This window comes from Gobio gobio, assembly GCF_949357685.1.
Source record: "Gobio gobio genome assembly, chromosome: 8".
NCBI classification, from domain to species: Eukaryota; Metazoa; Chordata; class Actinopteri; order Cypriniformes; family Gobionidae; genus Gobio; species Gobio gobio.
Window position 1 is genome coordinate 57372163 of NC_137114.1, and position 19480 is coordinate 57391642.

The window sequence follows — 19480 nt, forward strand, 5'->3', positions numbered from 1 at the left end:
TATTTGTATAGCACATTTCATACACAGTGGCAATTCAAAGTGCTTTACACAGAAATGAAATAAAAATATTACAGTTATAATAGGAATTAAAAGAAATAAAAAATAAAGAAAATATTGAAAGATAAAAATAAAGCCGGTGTGTCATATTCAGCAAATTTGCTCTGGGACTTCCCCATATTGGCTGTCTGTTTCTGTGTTTTTTTTTTCCCCTCTAGCGTACGCTAATGAATCTGTCGGACGTCTCCGTACAGATCTGATCTCTTCACCCAAGACCAGACGGGCGGACACTCCCAGTAGCGTCCTCTCTTATTGGCTCCCAATAGCCCAAAACCGGCTCACAGCACGGTCTCCTCGCCCACGTGATATCTCAAAATTCTCTAAATTTTGTCACGTTGCATTTACCACAGAAACAGACATCCACCTATGGGTTATCCCCCCTTTTATTAAATCTTTAATCTAAAAGATTAAATCTTTAATAAATCTAAACAGATTCAACTTTCAATCTAAGTATAATTAAAAATAAAAATAAAAACAGGGTTAAATTTAAGCATATAAATTAAAATGTAAGCAGTTCGGACAAAGCACGTACAGTGGCACAGTGCTCATTCAGTAAATGCACAGCTGAACAGATGTGTTTTGAGTCTGGATTTGAAAGTGGCTACTGTTGGAGCACATCTGATCTGTTCAGGAAGCTGGTTCCAGCTACGGCTGGCATAATAGCTAAAAGCAGACTCTCCTTGCTTTGAGTGAACCCTTGGTATTTCTAACTGACTTGATCCTGATGATCTGAGTGATCTGTTGGGTTTGTATTTAATCAGCATATCTGCAATGTATTGAGAAAAAAATACATTTGTACAATACAAAAATACATGTTTTTTTGATTAAAAAAAACAAGGCAATTGACATGATATGCATAATTTAGATAAACTAGGGAAATGTGTGTTTGGGTGTGAGTGTAACATATGGAATCACTGATCAGTGTATGCTGGTAATTGTTATGTTCATGATCAAGTATGAAACTCACACACACACACACACACACACACATGTTTGTTTTTGTGAAATGTGAGGACATTCCATAGGCGTAATGGTTTTTATACCGTACAAACCGTATTTTCTATCCCCTTACACTGCCCCTAAACCTACCCATCACACACACACACACACACACACTGCCCCTGCCCCTAAACCTAACCCTCACAGGAGACTGTGCCGTTCACTTTCTGTGAAAAAAAACTTTCTTGTTCTGTGTGATTTATAAGCATTTTGAAAAGTGAGGACATGGGGAACGTCCTCATATTTCACCCTCTTTTTGTAATACCCATGTCATTATACATATATATATATATACATTATATATTTGTGTCCTGATATTTCACAAAAACATGCCCATACAAACACACACACACACACACACACACACACACACACACACACACACACACACACATGCACACTCAAGTTTGTCTGTGAGAGAAGAATGAGATGTTCTGGAGTTCATGAGAAATCTGAGACTAGTTGAGTTGTCTGTATACCAGCTGACATATGAACACAAGTGTGAATTGTCGAGTGTGTGTGTGTGTGTTTTACAAAGCTCTCTGCTGTTCCCTCTTCAGAAAATTGAAAGTGGGATCAGCGCTGCGGGATTGATCCCTGCTGCTTCCGTCAATGATGATCCAACAAGAGAGAAAAACTGCAGGGAAGCTCTGCTTCAACTTGAGTGTGTGTGTGTGTGTGTGTGTGCGCGCGCGTGTGTGTGTGTGTGTGTGTGTGTGGGAGAGAGAGAGAGAGGAAAAGTAGGATGAGTGTCAGAATGATGCACCTGATCTGAAAATCTCTTCACTTCTTCTTCCAAACATATTTTTGTCCTATTAATTGAGATTCTGATGTCGAGATGTCTCATTTTCTTTTTTTCTTTCTCTCTTTTGTTTTTGGAATGATCTGGACGTAATTGGCGATAATTGTTTGTAATTATCTATAAAAACCGGCTGTAGGAAAGCCAACACACACACACACACACACACACACAGAGTTTTAAAACCAGTGATATTTTAGTATCATTTGATATTTTATTGTTTTTAATGTTTTCAATTAGATGAAAATGTTCTCTACTTTCTGTTTCTGCACAATTTTAGTTTGTTTTATTAATTTTTTGGCATGTTTTTGTCTTTATTATTATTTTTGGTAATACTTTACACTAAGGTTGTATTAGTTAACATTAGTGAACATGAACTAACCATGACCAGCTCAGTTCAGCATTAGTTAATCTTTGTTAACGTTTATATAAATCCAGCTTTTCATGGTTTGTTCATGTTAGCTCGCAGTGCATTAACTAATGTTAGCAAGATTTTAATAATGCATTAGTAAATGCTGAAATTAACATTAACAAAGATAAATAAATGCTTTATAAGTGCAGCTCATTATTAGTTCTTGTTAACTAATGAACCGTATTGTAAAGTGTTACCTATATTTTTAAAGAATTTATGAATTTTTGTTGATATTAGTAATAATCAGAATCAGAATCAGAAATCCAGCTGTTCATTGTTCGTTCATGTTAGTTAACACTGCATTACCTAATGTTAACAGATTCAACTTTAGATTTTAATCATGTAATAATGTAATAATAAGTTAGTTTAGGCAGCATTATCTGTTCAAATAACCTGATTTTATACTGTTATTCACCGTAAACACGAGGATCTCAGTTTGATTGAGTCTTTTAGAGGGAAGATTCAAATTAATCTGTGAGTCAGTTAATTTGAATCAGTTCGTTTCAGTCAGTTCGTTTCAGTCAGTTTGTTTCAGTCAGTTTGTTTCAGTCAGTTAATTTGAGTCAGTTTGTTTCAGTCAGTTCCTTTGAGTCAGTTCATTTGAATCAGTTAATTTGAGTCAGTTAATTTGAGTCAGTTACGTTTAAGTCAGTTCGTTTCAGTCAGTTTCTTTGAGTGAGTTCATTTGAGTCAGTTTGTTTCAGTCAGTTCCTTTGAGTCAGTTCATTTGAGTCAGTTACGTTTAAGTCAGTTCGTTTCAGTCAGTTTGTTTAAGTCAGTTTGTTTGAGTCAGTTCCTTTGAGTCAGTTTGTTTGAGTCAGTTCCTTTGAGTCAGTTTGTTGCAGTCAGTTTGTTTCAGTCAGTTTGTTTGAGTCAGTTCATTTGAGTCAGTTCCTTTGAGTCCGTTTGTTTCAGTCAGTTTGTTTGAGTCAGTTCGTTTGAGTCAGTTCCTTTGAGTCAGTTTGTTTCAGTCAGTTTGTTTCAGTCAGTTTCTTTGAGTCAGTTTGTTTCAGTCAGTTTGTTTCAGTCAGTTCCTTTGAGTCAGTTTGTTTCAGTCAGTTCCTTTGAGTCAGTTCATTTGAGTCAGTTACGTTTAAGTCAGTTCGTTTCAGTCAGTTTGTTTCAGTCTGTTTGTTTGAGTCAGTTCGTTTGAGTCAGTTTGTTTCAGTCAGTTACGTTTAAGTCAGTTTGTTTAGTCAGTTTGTTTTAGTCAGTTTGTTTGAGTCAGTTCCTTTGAGTCAGTTCATTTCAGTCAGTTCGTTTCAGTTTCAGTCCATTCCTTTGAGTCAGTTCGTTTCAGTCAGTTTGTTTCAGTCAGTTTGTTTCAGTTTCAGTCAGTTCCTTTGAGTCCGTTTGTTTCAGTCAGTTCCTTTGAGTCAATTCCTTTGAATCAGTTCCTTTGAGTCAGTTCCTTTGAGTCAGTTCCTTTGAGTCAGTTCCTTTGAGTCAGTTACGTTTAAGTCAGTTTGTTTTTGTCAGTTTGTTTCAGTCAGTTTGTTTCAGTCAGTTACGTTTAAGTCAGTTCGTTTAGTCAGTTCGTTTTAGTCAGTTTGTTTGAGTCAGTTCATTTGAGTCAGTTATATTTAAGTCAGTTCCTTTGAGTCAATTCATTTCAGTCAGTTTGTTTCAGTTTGAGTCAGTTCCTTTGAATCGGTTTGTTTCAGTCAGTTCGTTTCAGTCAGTTCCTTTGAATCAGTTCCTTTGAGTCAGTTCCTTGTAGTCAGTTCCTTTTAGTCAGTTCCTTTTAGTCAGTTCCTTTGAGTCAGTTCGTTTGAGTCAGTTCGTTTGAGTCAGTTCCTTTGAGTCAGTTCATTTGAGTCAGTTCATTTGAGTCAGTTCCTTTGAGTCAGTTCCTTTAGGTCAGTTCCTTGTAGTCAGTTCCTTTGAGTCAGTTCCTTTGAGTCAGTTCCTTTGAGTCAGTTCCTTTGAGTCAGTGCCTTTGAGTCAGTTCCTTTGAGTCAGTGCCTTTGAGTCAGTTCCTTTGAGTCAGTTTGTTTCAGTCAGTTTGTTTTAGTCAGTTTGTTTGAGTCAGTTCATTTGAGTCAGTTACGTTTAAGTCAGTTCGTTTCAGTCAGTTTGTTTCATTTTGAGTCAGTTCCTTTGAGTCGGTTTGTTTCAGTCAGTTCGTTTGAGTCAGTTCCTTTGAGTCAGTTCGTTTGAGTCAGTTCCTTTGAGTCAGTTCCTTTGAATCAGTTCCTTGTAGTCATTTCCTTGTAGTCAGTTCCTTGTAGTCAGTTCCTTTGAGTCAGTTCCTTTGAGTCAGTTCCTTTGAGTCAGTTCCTTTGAGTCAGTTCCTTGTAGTAAGTTCCTTTGAGTCAGTTCGTTTCAGTCAGTTTGTTTCAGTTTGAGTCAGTTCCTTTGAGTCAGTTCCTTTGAGTCAGTTCCTTTGAGTCAGTTCCTTGTAGTAAGTTCCTTTGAGTCAGTTTGTTTCAGTCAGTTTGTTTCAGTTTGAGTCAGTTCCTTTGAGTCAGTTCGTTAAAATCAACTGAATGATTTGCTGAAATGAATCTGACTTTCTTCTGAGGTTTTTTGGGGGGAAATATATTTTGAAGCTTGTAAAGTGACCGTAATGTCTGAGTGCTCTGAATCCAGCGACGCGTTCACTGATCATTTGCTGAAAGCGTTTGTCTGTCTGCGCCGCGCTCTCGCCACTGCTCATTAGCTCTTTCCTTTATCGATTTCCTGGGGTTAAGTGGATGCGCTAATGAGCCATGCTGACGAGGTCAGTGTGCTGGAGGTCAAAGGTCAAACCCCCTAACAGCTTCAAAGAGAGATGAGTTCCGGAATCATCAAAGTGAGAAAGCGGGAAACGACAACATTAATTTCCTTAATGGCGTGACATTTCCTGAGGCTCGGGGTTAAACTCATCATAGCTATATTTCCAGAGGATTCATTAACCTTTGACCTTTCAGATGCTGTGCAGACAGCTTAAGCGATTCGTGTATTTGTGTTTATTAATCTGCGGTTCTGTGTTTTTATTTTCCCAGGATGCATTGCTGCAGTTGGCCTCCATTGTTGATGTCAGCAGCCTTCAGACGACCATCAAAGATGTGCTCAGAGTCGTCCTGCCAAACGTGGTGCGAACACACACACACACACACACACACACACACACACACACACACACACACACACACACACACACACACACACACACACACACACACACTCACACACACACACACACACACACATACGCAGACACACACACACACACACACACACATACGCAGACACACACATACACACACACACACACACACACACATACGCAGACACACACACACACACACACACATACGCAGACACACACACACACACACACATGCACACACACATTCGCACACATACAAACACACACATACTCTCACACACACTCACACATTCTCTCTCTCACACACACACACACACACACACACATACGCAGACACACACACACACACACACACACACATACGCAGACACACACATACACACACACACACACACACACATACGCAGACACACACACACACACACACACATACGCAGACACACACACACACATGCACACACACATTCGCACACATACAAACACACACATACTCTCACACACACTCACACATTCTCTCTCTCACACACACACACACACACGCACATACGCACGCACGCACACACACACATACGCACACATACAAACACACACACACACACTCTCACACTCACACACACTCACACATTTTCTCTCTCACACACACTCACAAACACACACAGACACTGACACACACTCTCAAAACTGTGCAATATTAAAATATGTAAATTTGACATTAAAAGCTGAAGCCGAGCATCTTTAAGCCGCTCTTCTCCGCTCAAACACACGAGTCAGTCGTCACATGTAGTGTGTGTTGAGTAAAGAAACGCTGCCCATTGCATTGCAAAAAAGCACAAACGCTTCAACCTGTGTGTGTGTGTGTGTGTGAGATATATAATCATTGATATCGACTCATCCCTGATCTTAAAAACATGTTTTAAAGGCTGAACTGTGAGGTTTATAACAGTTAAAATCTGTATTTGAAATGTAAAGTAGTTTTTTACGGTTTAACTCTTTAAACGCCGCTCACACACTGCTCATTTCTTTAGAAAGGTCTCACGATGTGTGTTCAAATGCTGCAGATATGAGATCTGCTGAAACACGAGAGGATTTGACAGTGTTTGACAGTAAAGAAGTCACTCAGCGCCATGAGTGTGTGTACGGTGAGACAGGAGGGTCAAATCTCATTCAGATTCAGCCGCAGATCTTCATCAGCATTCTGAGTGTCTTCTGAGAGAGAACACACTTTCTCCTGGAGGCTTTATTGATGTTGCATTTGCAGCAGTCTCAGGAGTGCTTTTGCTGGGAGTGCTGAGAAAACACACACACACACACACACACACACACACACACACACACACACACACACACACACACTGACGCAGTCATATCTGAGTGCTGTTTCTTTTATTGATTATTTTTCCAACAGCAATACACACTTAAGGATGCTTCAAACAGATGACAGCATCTCTCTCTATCTCACACACACACACACACACACACACACACACACACACACACACACACACACACACACACACACACACACACACACACATTTCATCCTGCATTTGTGTTTCATATTTTTGGAAGCCCTTTCTGCCACATCATGCTCTGGTAAGTCATAATTATGAGATGAAAATTCAAAATTATGACTTTACAACTCATAATTATGGCATACTAAGTGGAAATTATGACAAAAAGTGGAAATTATGAAACACTATATTAATATATGAGGTTATAGTCAAACGTGTGATTTAAAAAGTTTAAATTATATAAAAAAAGCCATAATTATGAGATAAAATGTCAAAATTATGAAAAGTCCATTTTTATGTCATAATTATGACTTAGAAATAATTTCAACTTTTTATCTCATAATTATAACAGCATGAAAAAGTCGAAATTATGAAATACTATTTTGATATAGTAGATTAAAGTCAAACGCATGACTTAAAAAGTTTAAATTACTTTGACTTCTCCTTAGGATGTTATAACTTTTCATCTAATAATTTTATTTCATAATTATGTATTATATCGTAATGTACATTTTTATTTCATAATTATGGCTTAGTATGTCATAATTTAATATTTTTCTCTCATAATTATAAAAACCGTCAAAATGTCTTATCTTTATTTCATAATTATGACAGTATATCATAATTTCAAAATGTAGTATTAGTATGTCATCATTTCACATTTTTATCTCATAATTATGACTTAGTAGGTCATAATTTAGTTTTTTTTCTCAGAATTATAAAACTGTTAAAATTTCTAATCTTTATTTCATAATTATGACAGTATATCATCATTTCAAAATTTATCTCAGAATTATGACCATCATAATTTAACATATTTATCTCATAAGTATGTAATAATTATGACTTTTTTCTCATAATTATGACAGCATGAAAAAAAGCATACATTACTTTGACTTTTAAGTAATACATTTGGCTTTTTGTTGAAATTAAGCCTTAGTATGTTATAATTTCAATTTTTCATCTCATAATTTTGACATTTTATCTCATTATTATGATAGTATATCGGAATGTATTTTTTTATGATTATGACTTAGTATGTCATAATTTCAAATTATTAACTAATAATTATGACATAATTTCACATTTTTATCTCATTGGCTTAGTATGTCATAATTTATACATTTCTATCTCATAATTATTACGTCATCATTTAATTTTTTTCTCTCATTATTATAAAACTGTCAAAATTTCTAATTTAGTATGAGTATGTCAGTATGTCATCATTTCACATTTTTATCTCATAATTATGACAGTATGTCATAATTTCAAGTAATTAACTAATAATTATGACTTAGTATGTCATAATTTCAATTTTTTTATGTCATATGCCAGAGCATGATTTATTGGGGGGCTTCCGTACATATTTAATGTTACATTTATGAATATTTCATGTTTAATTCAAGCACATTTTCCGGTTTTTAAGGTCATCAATAAATGAGTACGGTTCATTAGAGCACTCTTTAGCGTGTGTAGCGTGATCAGACATGTTCTGATTTATCCACGTTTATTGTGGCTTTGCAAAAATAGCATTATGACAAGCATTCATATTTGCACATGCAGACATGCGTTCTGGTCAACAGTGTTATATTTTCCAGACTAAATATACATCATACCACCCTTAATAAACAGAAGAGATGCAGAAAAATAACACTGTATTTATGGGGATCATTTTAATAGAGCACTAAACTCAATTCATATAAGGCTTTTTCAGAGAAATAACTACATTTCTGTTTGTAGTATACATTGTCTTTTTGTAGAAAACACAGTCCCAGAATGAAAAGGGCAGATGAAGTGAAAGAAATATTGAGATATATATATATATATATATAGTATATTTTTATAAGTTATAAGACATACTAAATCATAATTATGAGATTAAAATGAAAAAGTATGACATTAAAAGTCATAATTATGACAAAATGTAAAAATCATGACATACTAAATCATAATTATGAGAGGAAAAGGAAAAATTATCACATTAAAAGTCATAATTATGACAAAATGTTAAAATTGTGTCATACTAAATCATAACTATGAGAAGAAAAGGAAAAATGATGACATTAAAAGTCATAATTATGACAATTTTAAAATTATGACATACTAAATCATAATTATGAGATGAAAATGAAAAAGGATGACATTAAAAGTCATAATTATGACAAAATGTAAAAATCATGACATACTAAATCATAATTATGAGATGAAAAGGAAAAATTATGACATTGTCATAATTATGACATCATTTTTTATTTTCATCTCATAATTATGATTTAGTATGTCACAATTTTTACATTATGACATTGAAAGTCATAATTATGACAAAATGTAAAATTGTGTCATACTAAATCATAACTATGAGAAGAAAAGGAAAAATTATGACATTAAAAGTCATAATTATAACAAAATGACAATTGATTTATGACAATTTTAAAATTATGACATACTAAATAATAATTATGAGATTAAAAGGAAATATTATGACATTGAAAGTCATAATTATGACAAAATGTAAAAATTATGACATACTAAATCATAATTATGAGATGAAAATGAAAAATTATGACATTGAAAGTCATAATTATAACAAAATGTAAAAATTGACATACTAAATCATAATTCTGAGATGAAAAGGAAAAAGGATGACATTAAGTCATAATTTTGACAAAATGTAAAAATCATGATATACTAAATCATAATTATGAGATGAAAAGGAAAAATTATGACATTGAAAGTCATAATTATGACATAACGTTAAAATTGTGACATACAAAATCATAATTGAGATGAAAATGAAAAATGATGATATTAAGTCATAATTATGACATAATGTAAAAATCATGACATATTAAATCATAATTATGAGATGAAAATGAAAATGGATGACATTAAAAGTCATAATTATGACAAAATGTAATAATTATGACATACTAAATCATAATTATGAGATGAAAAGGAAAAATTATCACATTAAAAGTCATAATTATGACAAAATGTTAAAATTTTGTCATACTAAATCATAATTATGAGATGAAAATGAAAAATTATGACATTAAAAGTCATAATTATGACAATTTTAAAATGATGACATACTAAATCATAATTATGAGATGAAAATGAAAAAGGATGACATTAAAAGTTATAATTATGACAAAATGTAAAAATCATGACATACAAAATCATAATTATGAGATGAAAAGGAAATATTATGACATTGATAATTATGACAAAATGTAAAAATGATGACATACTAAATCATAATTATGAGATGAAAATGAAAAATTATGACATTGAAAGTCATAATTATAACAAAATGTAAAAAATTATGACATACTAAATCATAATTATGAGATGAAAAGGAAATATTGACATTGAAAGTCATAATTATGACAAATGTAAAAATGATGACATACTAAATCATAATTATGAGATGAAAATGAAAAATTATGACATTGAAAGTCATAATTATAACAAAATGTAAAAGTTATGACATACTAAATCATAATTATGAGATGAAAAGGAAATATTATGACATTGAAAGTCATAATTATGACAAAATGTTAAAATCGTGACATACTACATCTTTATTATGAGATGAAAATTTAAAAAGGATGACATTAAGTCATAATTATGACTAAAGTGATTGTACTTCAGAATTGAAGGCAGCCACTTTTACAGTGTAGTCAGTAATTAGACATGGACTGTTGTATTATTGGATGTATTTTCTGTTGAATTGTGAGTGGAGCAGTCCTGAAGAGCCGTGTATAGAGCGTGACGTGGCTCATGTAGACAGCCAGACGCTTTAGAGCCAATCATGTCCAAAACTTCCCTTGACATTTGTGCCAAATGAGCAGGGCTAATCCCGCTCCGGTCGCCTCTGAATCCGGTGTGGCGTTCTGTGAGAGCCGCTGAAGTCTCGTTAGGCTGCCCTACTCCACACTGAATAACTCACGGAGGCCAGAGATCATCCAGCCGTGTGTGAACTCCATCATGATGGCTCTGACGTGCTCTCTCATCTGTCTCTCTGTGTTTGGCAGGAGAGTGTGTCCGTGTACCTGTTGGAGGCGGAGTCTCGGCTGCGGTGTGAAGATCCGCCCCATGAGGTGCCGACGGAGGGGAAGCTCAGGTAAGGGGCGGGGCTTATGCTAATCACCTGTGGCTGGATTCAGTCATCCAGCGGTTTTTAATATCACTATATATTGTGTTAAATTACATTGGCATTTAATAAATTCTTTTGAGTAATTTTGAGTGATAAAAGTAATGAAATGTATTTTTATGGTTTTAGTTTTAGTTAATGATTTCAGAAAATACTTTTGTAGAAAAATGTATCCCACACAATATGATTTTAAGTCATAATTATGACATACTAAATCATAACTTATACTAAATCAAAAATGATGACATTAAAAGTTATGATTATAAAATAAAAGTCGAAATGTAACATACTAAATCATAATTATGAGATGAAAATCCAAAATTACGACATTAAAAGTTGACATTTGAAAAATTGAAATGATGACACTGAATCATAATTATGTGTGTGTACAGTAGCCTGCATTAGCCGGTCAGAAGCCGTTCAAAAGTCGATCAGTAGCCGAACATTAGCCGTTCAAAAGTCGATCAGTAGCCGTTCAAAAGTCGATCAGTAGCCGGTCAAAAGTCGATCAGTAGCCGGTCAATAGTCGATCAGTAGCCGGTCAATAGTTGATCAGTAGCCGGTCAATAGCCGATCAGTAGCCGGTCAATAGACGATCAGTAGCCGGTCAGTAGTTGATCAGTAGCCGGTCAGTAGTTGATCAGTAGCCGGTCAATAGTTGATCAGTAGCCGGTCAATAGCCGATCAGTAGCCGGTCAATAGACGATCAGTAGCCGGTCAGTAGTTGATCAGTAGCCGGTCAGTAGTTGATCAGTAGCCGGTCAATAGTCGATCAGTAGCCGGTCAATAGTTGATCAGTAGCCGGTCAATAGTTGATCAGTAGCCGGTCAGTAGTTGATCAGTAGCCAGTCAATAGTCGATCAGTAGCCGGTCAATAGTCGATCAGTAGCCGGTCAATAGCCGATCAGTAGCCGGTCAATAGTCGATCAGTAGCCGGTCAATAGTCGATCAGTAGCCGGTCAATAGTTGATCAGTAGCCGGTCAGTAGTTGATCAGTAGCCAGTCAATAGTCGATCAGTAGCCGGTCAATAGTCGATCAGTAGCCGGTCAATAGCCGTTCAGTAGCCGGTCAATAGTCGATCAGTAGCCGGTCAATAGCCGATCAGTAGCCGGTCAATAGTCGATCAGTAGCCGGTCAATAGCCGGTCAATAGTCGATCAGTAGCCGGTCAATAGTCGATCAGTAGCCGGTCAGTAGCCGGTCAAAAGTCGATCAGTAGTCGAACATTAGCCGTTCAAAAGTCGATCAGTAGCCGTTCAAAAGTCGATCAGTAGCCGGTCAAAAGTCGATCAGTAGCCGGTCAATAGTCGATCAGTAGCCGGTCAATAGTTGATCAGTAGCCGGTCAATAGCCGATCAGTAGCCGGTCAATAGTCGATCAGTAGCCGGTCAGTAGTTGATCAGTAGCCGGTCAGTAGTTGATCAGTAGCCGGTCAATAGTCGATCAGTAGCCGGTCAATAGTTGATCAGTAGCCGGTCAATAGTTGATCAGTAGCCGGTCAGTAGTTGATCAGTAGCCAGTCAATAGTCGATCAGTAGCCGGTCAATAGTCGATCAGTAGCCGGTCAATAGCCAACCAGTAGCCGGTCAATAGTCGATCAGTAGCCGGTCAATAGTCGATCAGTAGCCGGTCAATAGTTGATCAGTAGCCGGTCAGTAGTTGATCAGTAGCCGGTCAATAGTCGATCAGTAGCCGGTCAATAGTCGATCAGTAGCCGGTCAATAGCCGATCAGTAGCCGGTCAATAGTCGATCAGTAGCCGGTCAATAGCCGATCAGTAGCCGGTCAATAGTCGATCAGTAGCCGGTCAATAGCCGGTCAATAGTCGATCAGTAGCCGGTCAATAGTCGATCAGTAGCCGGTCAGTAGCCGGTCAGTAGCCGGTCAATAGTCGATCAGTAGCCGGTCAGTAGCCGGTCAATAGTCGATCAGTAGCCGGTCAATAGTCGATCAGTAGCCGGTCAGTAGCCGGTCAATAGTCGATCAGTAGCCGGTCAATAGTCGATCAGTAGCCGGTCAGTAGTTGATCAGTAGCCGGTCAATAGTCGATCAGTAGCCGGTCAATAGTCGATCAGTAGCCGGTCAGTAGCCGGTCAGTAGCCAGTCAATAGTCGATCAGTAGCCGGTCAATAGTCGATCAGTAGCCAGTCAATAGTCGATCAGTAGCCGGTCAATAGTCGATCAGTAGCCGGTCAATAGTCGATCAGTAGCCGGTCAATAGTCGATCAGTAGCTGGTCAATAGTCGATCAGTAGCCGGTCAATAGTCGATCAGTAGCCGGTCAATAGTTGATCAGTAGCCGGTCAATAGTCGATCAGTAGCCGGTCAATAGTCGATCAGTAGCCGGTCAATAGCCGGTCAATAGTCGATCAGTAGCTGGTCAATAGTCGATCAGTAGCCGGTCAATAGTTGATCAGTAGCCGGTCAATAGTCGATCAGTAGCCGGTCAATAGTCGATCAGTAGCCGGTCAATAGCCGGTCAATAGTCGATCAGTAGCCGGTCAATAGTCGATCAGTAGCCGGTCAATAGTCGATCAGTAGCCGGTCAATAGTTGATCAGTAGCTGGTCAATAGTCGATCAGTAGCCGGTCAATAGTCGATCAGTAGCCGGTCAATAGCCGGTCAATAGTCGATCAGTAGCCGGTCAATAGTCGATCAGTAGCCGGTCAATAGTCGATCAGTAGCCGGTCAATAGTCGTTCAGTAGCCGGTCAATAGTTGATCAGTAGCCGGTCAATAGTCGATCAGTGTTTGTACAGTATTTGTGTGAGTTTTGATGTGGTTTGCTCTCCTCCAGATGAAGCGATGTTGTGCTGTCGTAGACTTCACTCTCACCCCTGATGAACTCACTGATTCCAGTTGTGTGAGAAATGTCAGAATCGAGCGCTCGCCGTTTCTCTCTTCTCTCTAAATAATGACACGCGTCAATCACGTCTGACCTCTGACCTCTCGTGTGTTTGTATCATAAAAGTTTCCAGGATCAATCAGATCGAAGCGGCTTCTTACGCACATAATATCATTGACTGACATTTCTCTTTCATCTGACCTCACCATGACTCTTTTTCATTCTGCTAATGCTTCTGACTTCAAGCTGTCAATCAAACAATCAAACCCCCCCAAAAGTGAGATCCGCCCACTTCTCTCCCTCTCTAATTAATTGGCTTCTTGCAGTGATTGACAGTTATATTCCTGGTTGCCCGGGGAAACCAGATCCGAGTGTCAGTCGGTTTGAAAGTGCTGAGCATTACATCAGATATATATAGAGCTGGAACTTATTAGACCCAAACGGCCACACAACCACATCTTGTGCAATTCCATGACATTTCTATTGAGAATGGAGAAATATGTAGTTATTTTTACTTTTCCGTTGGGAGCTGCTCACAGAAACGACACGCACACACACACACGCGCGCATACACTCTTCTATAGATAAACAGCTGTTGTGGGGGGGGGGGGGGTAAATTGAGCCGATATCTCAGAGAGAGATGACTCGATTCCCAGCAAACGGAGGGATTATCCCCCATCCGTCTTCAGCCCCATGTGTGTGATGTTTGATGGGAAGAGCGTTTCTCCAGATCTTCACACTAGAGACACAGAGACTGTGGAATCTTCATCTTAAATGTGTTTTTATACATGCACGCAAATAAAAACATATCATTGTTTTTAAGCCATATTAAAGGCCATTGTTCGCTTAGGTCTATTTGTTTATCGCAAATCAGATTACTTGATCAATCATCAAAAATAATAACTCAATTATCAAAGTAATTGTTAGTTACAGCCCTAATTTATTCATTTGAAAATGCATTTTGATCCATTTGTTAATAATCCATGACATTTAACAATAAAACGTATCACTTTAAAAAGATGTAACCTGCAATTGTTAACTTAAAAAGCCAGTTTTGTTGGTATAAATGAATGTGTTTAGGTTGATTCAGCCACAATCATATTATTTCTTCAATAAAAAATTGTGATAATTTTTTTCACTGTATTTCTAAAATATTTGTAAGTATTGTATTACTTATAGTATTACAGTTTATATAATTATATTTATATTTTTTATAATTTCCCCGATCAGATTATGGAACGCTCTGGATTGTGTGCAAAAATGTTGAGGACATTGAAAAAAAAAAAGAAGCTTTTTATGAAATGTAAATAAAGATTATTAGAGTGCACTGTTAAAATAATTTTACAAAGTTGTAAATCAAGATTATTTGAGTACGTTTTACTAGAAAATATATTTCAGAAATTCATGTTTAATTCAATATGTCACTTGAGTTTCTTTGCAATTTTCTAGCAATTTCTGAGTGAAAGTTTTGTTACTTGAGTTTTATTGTAATTATTTAAAAAAGGAAAATTGTTTTAAAAGAAAATTCTACACCACATTTTAGGAGTTTTTTCAAAAAATATAATTTCAGTCTTTTTTACTTCAAAATTATATTGTGTTACTTGAGTTTCATTGTAATTATTTTTAAAAAATTGCTATTTCTTTGCAATATTCTAGCATTTCTGAATGAAAGCTGTTTCAAAGGAAATTCATCACCAATTTTTTTGCGTGAACATTATTTCAGTCTTTTTACCTAAATATTCCATTGTGTCACTTGAGTTTTAATGTAATTATTTTTTTAAATTTTGCAAATGTCTGAGTGAAAATTGTTTTAAAAGAAAATTCTATTCCAATTTTTTTAGGATGCTTAAAAAAACAAAGAAACCTATTTCAGTATTTCTACTTCAAAATTCCATTTTGTTACTTTAGTTTATTTGTAATTATTTGTCAAAAAATTTTGCAAATTCGAAATGAATTTTTTTTTAAGGAAATTCGAAACCATTTTTTTTCAGTGTACGTTTTCCAAGAAAATATTATTTCAGTCTTTTTACTTCAATATTCCACTGTTACTTGAGTAGCTTTGTAAATATTTGTCAAATTTAGCAATTTCCGACCGAGAATACTTTCATTGTGCATTTAAAAAAACTCTTTCAGTCTTTCTACTTCAAAACTCCATTGTGTTACTTGAGTTACATTGTAATTATTTAAAAAGTTGAAAGTTGATTAAAAGAAAATTCTACACATTTTTAGTGTGTTTTTCAAAAACCATTTAAGTCTTTTTTACTTCAAAATTATATTGTGTTACTTGAGTTTTATTGTAATTATTTACAAAATTTGCCATTTTTGAGTGAAAATTGTTTCAAAGAGAATTCTACACCAATTATTTTCCAAGAAAATATAATTTCAGTCTTTCCACTTCAAATGGAATATCATTATGACTTCATTATGAATGCATTCATAATGTTCGCGCGTGAAACTAGACGCGGTAGACGCGATTTTGACGCTCAATTCGCGTTTGGTGTGAACGCAGCATCAGTGTGTTTTTCAAAGGCCATTTCAGTGTTTTTTACTTCAAAATTCTATTGTGTTACTTGAGTTTCTTTGTAAATATGTGCAAAAATGTGTAAGTTCTTAGTGAAAGTTTGGTTACTTGAGTTTTATTTCAGTTATTTGCGAAATTTGCAATTTTTGAAGAAAATTCTAAAGCAATTTTTTTCCAAGAAATATTATTTCAGTCTTTCCACTTCAATATTCCATTGTGTCTCTTGAGTTTCTTTGTAATTATTTGCGAAATTTAGCAATTTCTGAGTGAAAATGGTTTCAAAGGAAATTCTACACCAAATTGTTTTGGAGTTTTTTCAAAAAATACTATTTCAGTCTTTTTTACCTCAAAATTCTGTTGTGTTACTTGAGTTTCTTTGTTATTATTTGCGAAATTTTGCATTATCTAAGTGAAAATGGTTTCAAAGAAAATTCTACACCAAATAGTTTTAATGTGTTTTTAAAAAAAAAAGCTATTTCAGTCTTTTTTACTTCAAAATTCAGTTGTGTTACTTGAGTTTCTTTGTAATTATTTTTCATAAAAATAGCAAAATTCTAAATGAAAAATGTTTTAAAGAAAATTCTACACCAAATTGTTTTAGTGTGTTTTTCAAAAGTCATTTCAGTCTTTTTTACTTCAAAATTTGGTTGTGTTATTTGCGTTTTATTGTAATTATTTGCGAAATTTTGCAATTTCTGAGTGACAGTGGTTTTAAAAGAAATTCTACACTAAATTGTTTTGGTGAGTTTTTTTCCAAAAATACTATTTCAGTCTTTTTACTTCAAAATTCAGTTGTGTTACTTGAGTTTCTTTGTAATTATTTGTCAAAAAATAGCAAATTCTAAATGAAAAATGTTTTAAAGAAAATTCTACAACAATTTTTTCCCCAAAAAATGTTATTTCAGTCTTTCTACTTCAATATTCCACTGTCGCTTGAGTTTCATTGTAAATATTTGTGAAATTTTGCAATTTCTGAGTGACAATGGTTTTAAAGGAAACTCTACACCAAATTGTTTTGGAGTTTTTTCAAAAAATACTATTTCAGTCTTTTTTACTTCCAAATTCCATTGTGTCTCTTGAGTTTCTTTGTAAATATTTGCAAAAAATTTTAAGTTCTTAGTGAAAGTTTTGTTACTTGAGTTTTATTGTAATTATTTGCGAAATTTGCAAATTTTGAGTGAAAATTGTTTCAAAGAAAATTCTACACCAATTTTTTTCCAAGAAATATTATTTCAGTCTTTCCACTTCAATATTCCATTGTGCCTCTTGAGTTTCATTGTAAATATTTGCGAAATTTTGCCATTTCTGAGTGATAATGGTTTCAAAGGATATTCTATACCAAATTGTTTTTGGAGATTTAAAAAAAAAAATACAATTTCAGTTTTTTACTTCAAAATTCGGTTGTGTTATTTGAGTTTCTTTGTAAATATTTGCGAAATTTTGCAATTTCTGAGTGAAAATGGTTTCAAAGGAAATTCTACAACAATTTTTCCCCAAAAAATATTATTTCAATCTTTCTACTTCAATATTCCACCATAACTTGAGTTTCATTGTAAATGTTGTTAGCAATTTCTGAGTGAAAATAGTTTCAGAGTCAATTCTACACCAATTTCTTTAGTGTAGTTTTATTTTCAACCTGCGCTGAACCGTCCTGCTTATCTCAACATGCCGATATTCAACAGTAGATGAGTTTCTCTTGTAAAGGAGGAGGTTTTGTGAGTCATTCAGAAACTCAATCTATAGTTTCCGAACAGCCTGAAATAGTCGTCAGTTACCGTGGTAACACTGAGAAAATGGCATGAATATTTGCACTTTTCCACAGATGATCTGTCGCACTTCAACTGAACAGTGTAGAAAAGAGCGACAAACACGCGTGGACTCGCTTTATTCAGTGTGTGTTTGTGTGTTAATTCAGTTTAAAACTCTATGGGTTATTCACACACTTTCTGCTCATGATTCAGACCTCACACACACGCATTGAAATGCATCTGTGATGATAATGCGACACCTTTGATTGCGGTTATTGTGTGTGCTGTAGCATTCAGAGAGGAAAAACACATTTAACCCCCACTGATCAGAGCGACAGGTCAGTGTGTGTGTGTGTGTGTGTGTGTTATCAGAGAAGCACGGAATAATAGAGACGTGAGCGTTTGAATGCCATTAGATGTGTGTTGAGTGCAGGTGTGCAGCGTAAAGCCATTTATCAGAAACACAATGCTTTCATCAGCCATTAGCATGAGAAAACACACATTCACTGAGAGAGAAAGAGCGGGAACATGAAAGAGACACACACACACCAAACTAACGTCAGCCGAGAGATTCTGCACATCGTCATCCGTCAATGATCCCAGCAGATATTACAGCACTCGTTCACTCACACTCACTATCGCAAAGTTCAACTTCTGTCTCTGAAGTCGAGCATCAGCTGCTTACAAACCCAGAAGCTGTCAGATCTGGAGGAAACACCAGCAGACGAGAGACGCTGACCACTAGAGACACACACACACACACACACACACACACACACACACACACACACACACACACAGGCTGTCCGGCTTCTTGATGGACAGGCTCGTCAAGATTCTGTCATAATCGATTATTATCCATCACTTTAGTTTCCATGACTGATCATTAGACTTTTAAAAGCGTTCACATGTACATCTTTAATCGTGATTATGCGTTGATTTATTTATGATGTGTGTTTGTGTGTGTGTGTGTGTGTGTGTGTGTGTGTGAGAGAGAGAGAGAAAGAGAGAGAGAGAGAGAGAGAGAGAGAGAGAGTGTGTGTTTGTGTGTGAGTGAGAGAGAGAGAGAGAGAGAGAGAGTGTGTGTGTGTGTGTGTGTGTGTTTGTGTGTGTGTTTGTGTGTGTGTGTGTTTGTGTGTGTGTGTGTGTGTGTGTGTGTGTGTGTGGTGTGTGTGTGTGTGTGTGTGTGTGTGTGTGTGTGTGTGTGTGTGTGACAGAGTGTGTGAGAGAGAGAGAGAGTGTGTGTGTGTGTGTGTGTGTGTGTGTGTGTGTGTGTGTGTGTGTGTGTGTGTGTGTGTGTGTGTGTGTGTGTGTGTGTGTGTGTGTGTGTGTGTGTGTGTG

General features: G+C 35.9%; 1 protein-coding gene across 4 annotated transcripts in view; it reads left to right on the plus strand.

Annotated features, from left to right (window-relative positions):
• Window positions 1-19480, plus strand: part of LOC307130468 (cGMP-dependent 3',5'-cyclic phosphodiesterase-like) — a 169009-nt gene that overhangs the window by 71779 nt on the left and 77750 nt on the right. For all 4 annotated transcript variants that reach the window (XM_079823456.1, XM_079823457.1, XM_079823459.1 and 1 more), the window contains 2 exons: window positions 5255-5344; window positions 10910-10998. In XM_079823456.1, coding sequence (XP_079679582.1) covers window positions 5255-5344; window positions 10910-10998 — 179 coding nt within the window. The remainder of the gene's footprint in view (window positions 1-5254; window positions 5345-10909; window positions 10999-19480) is intronic.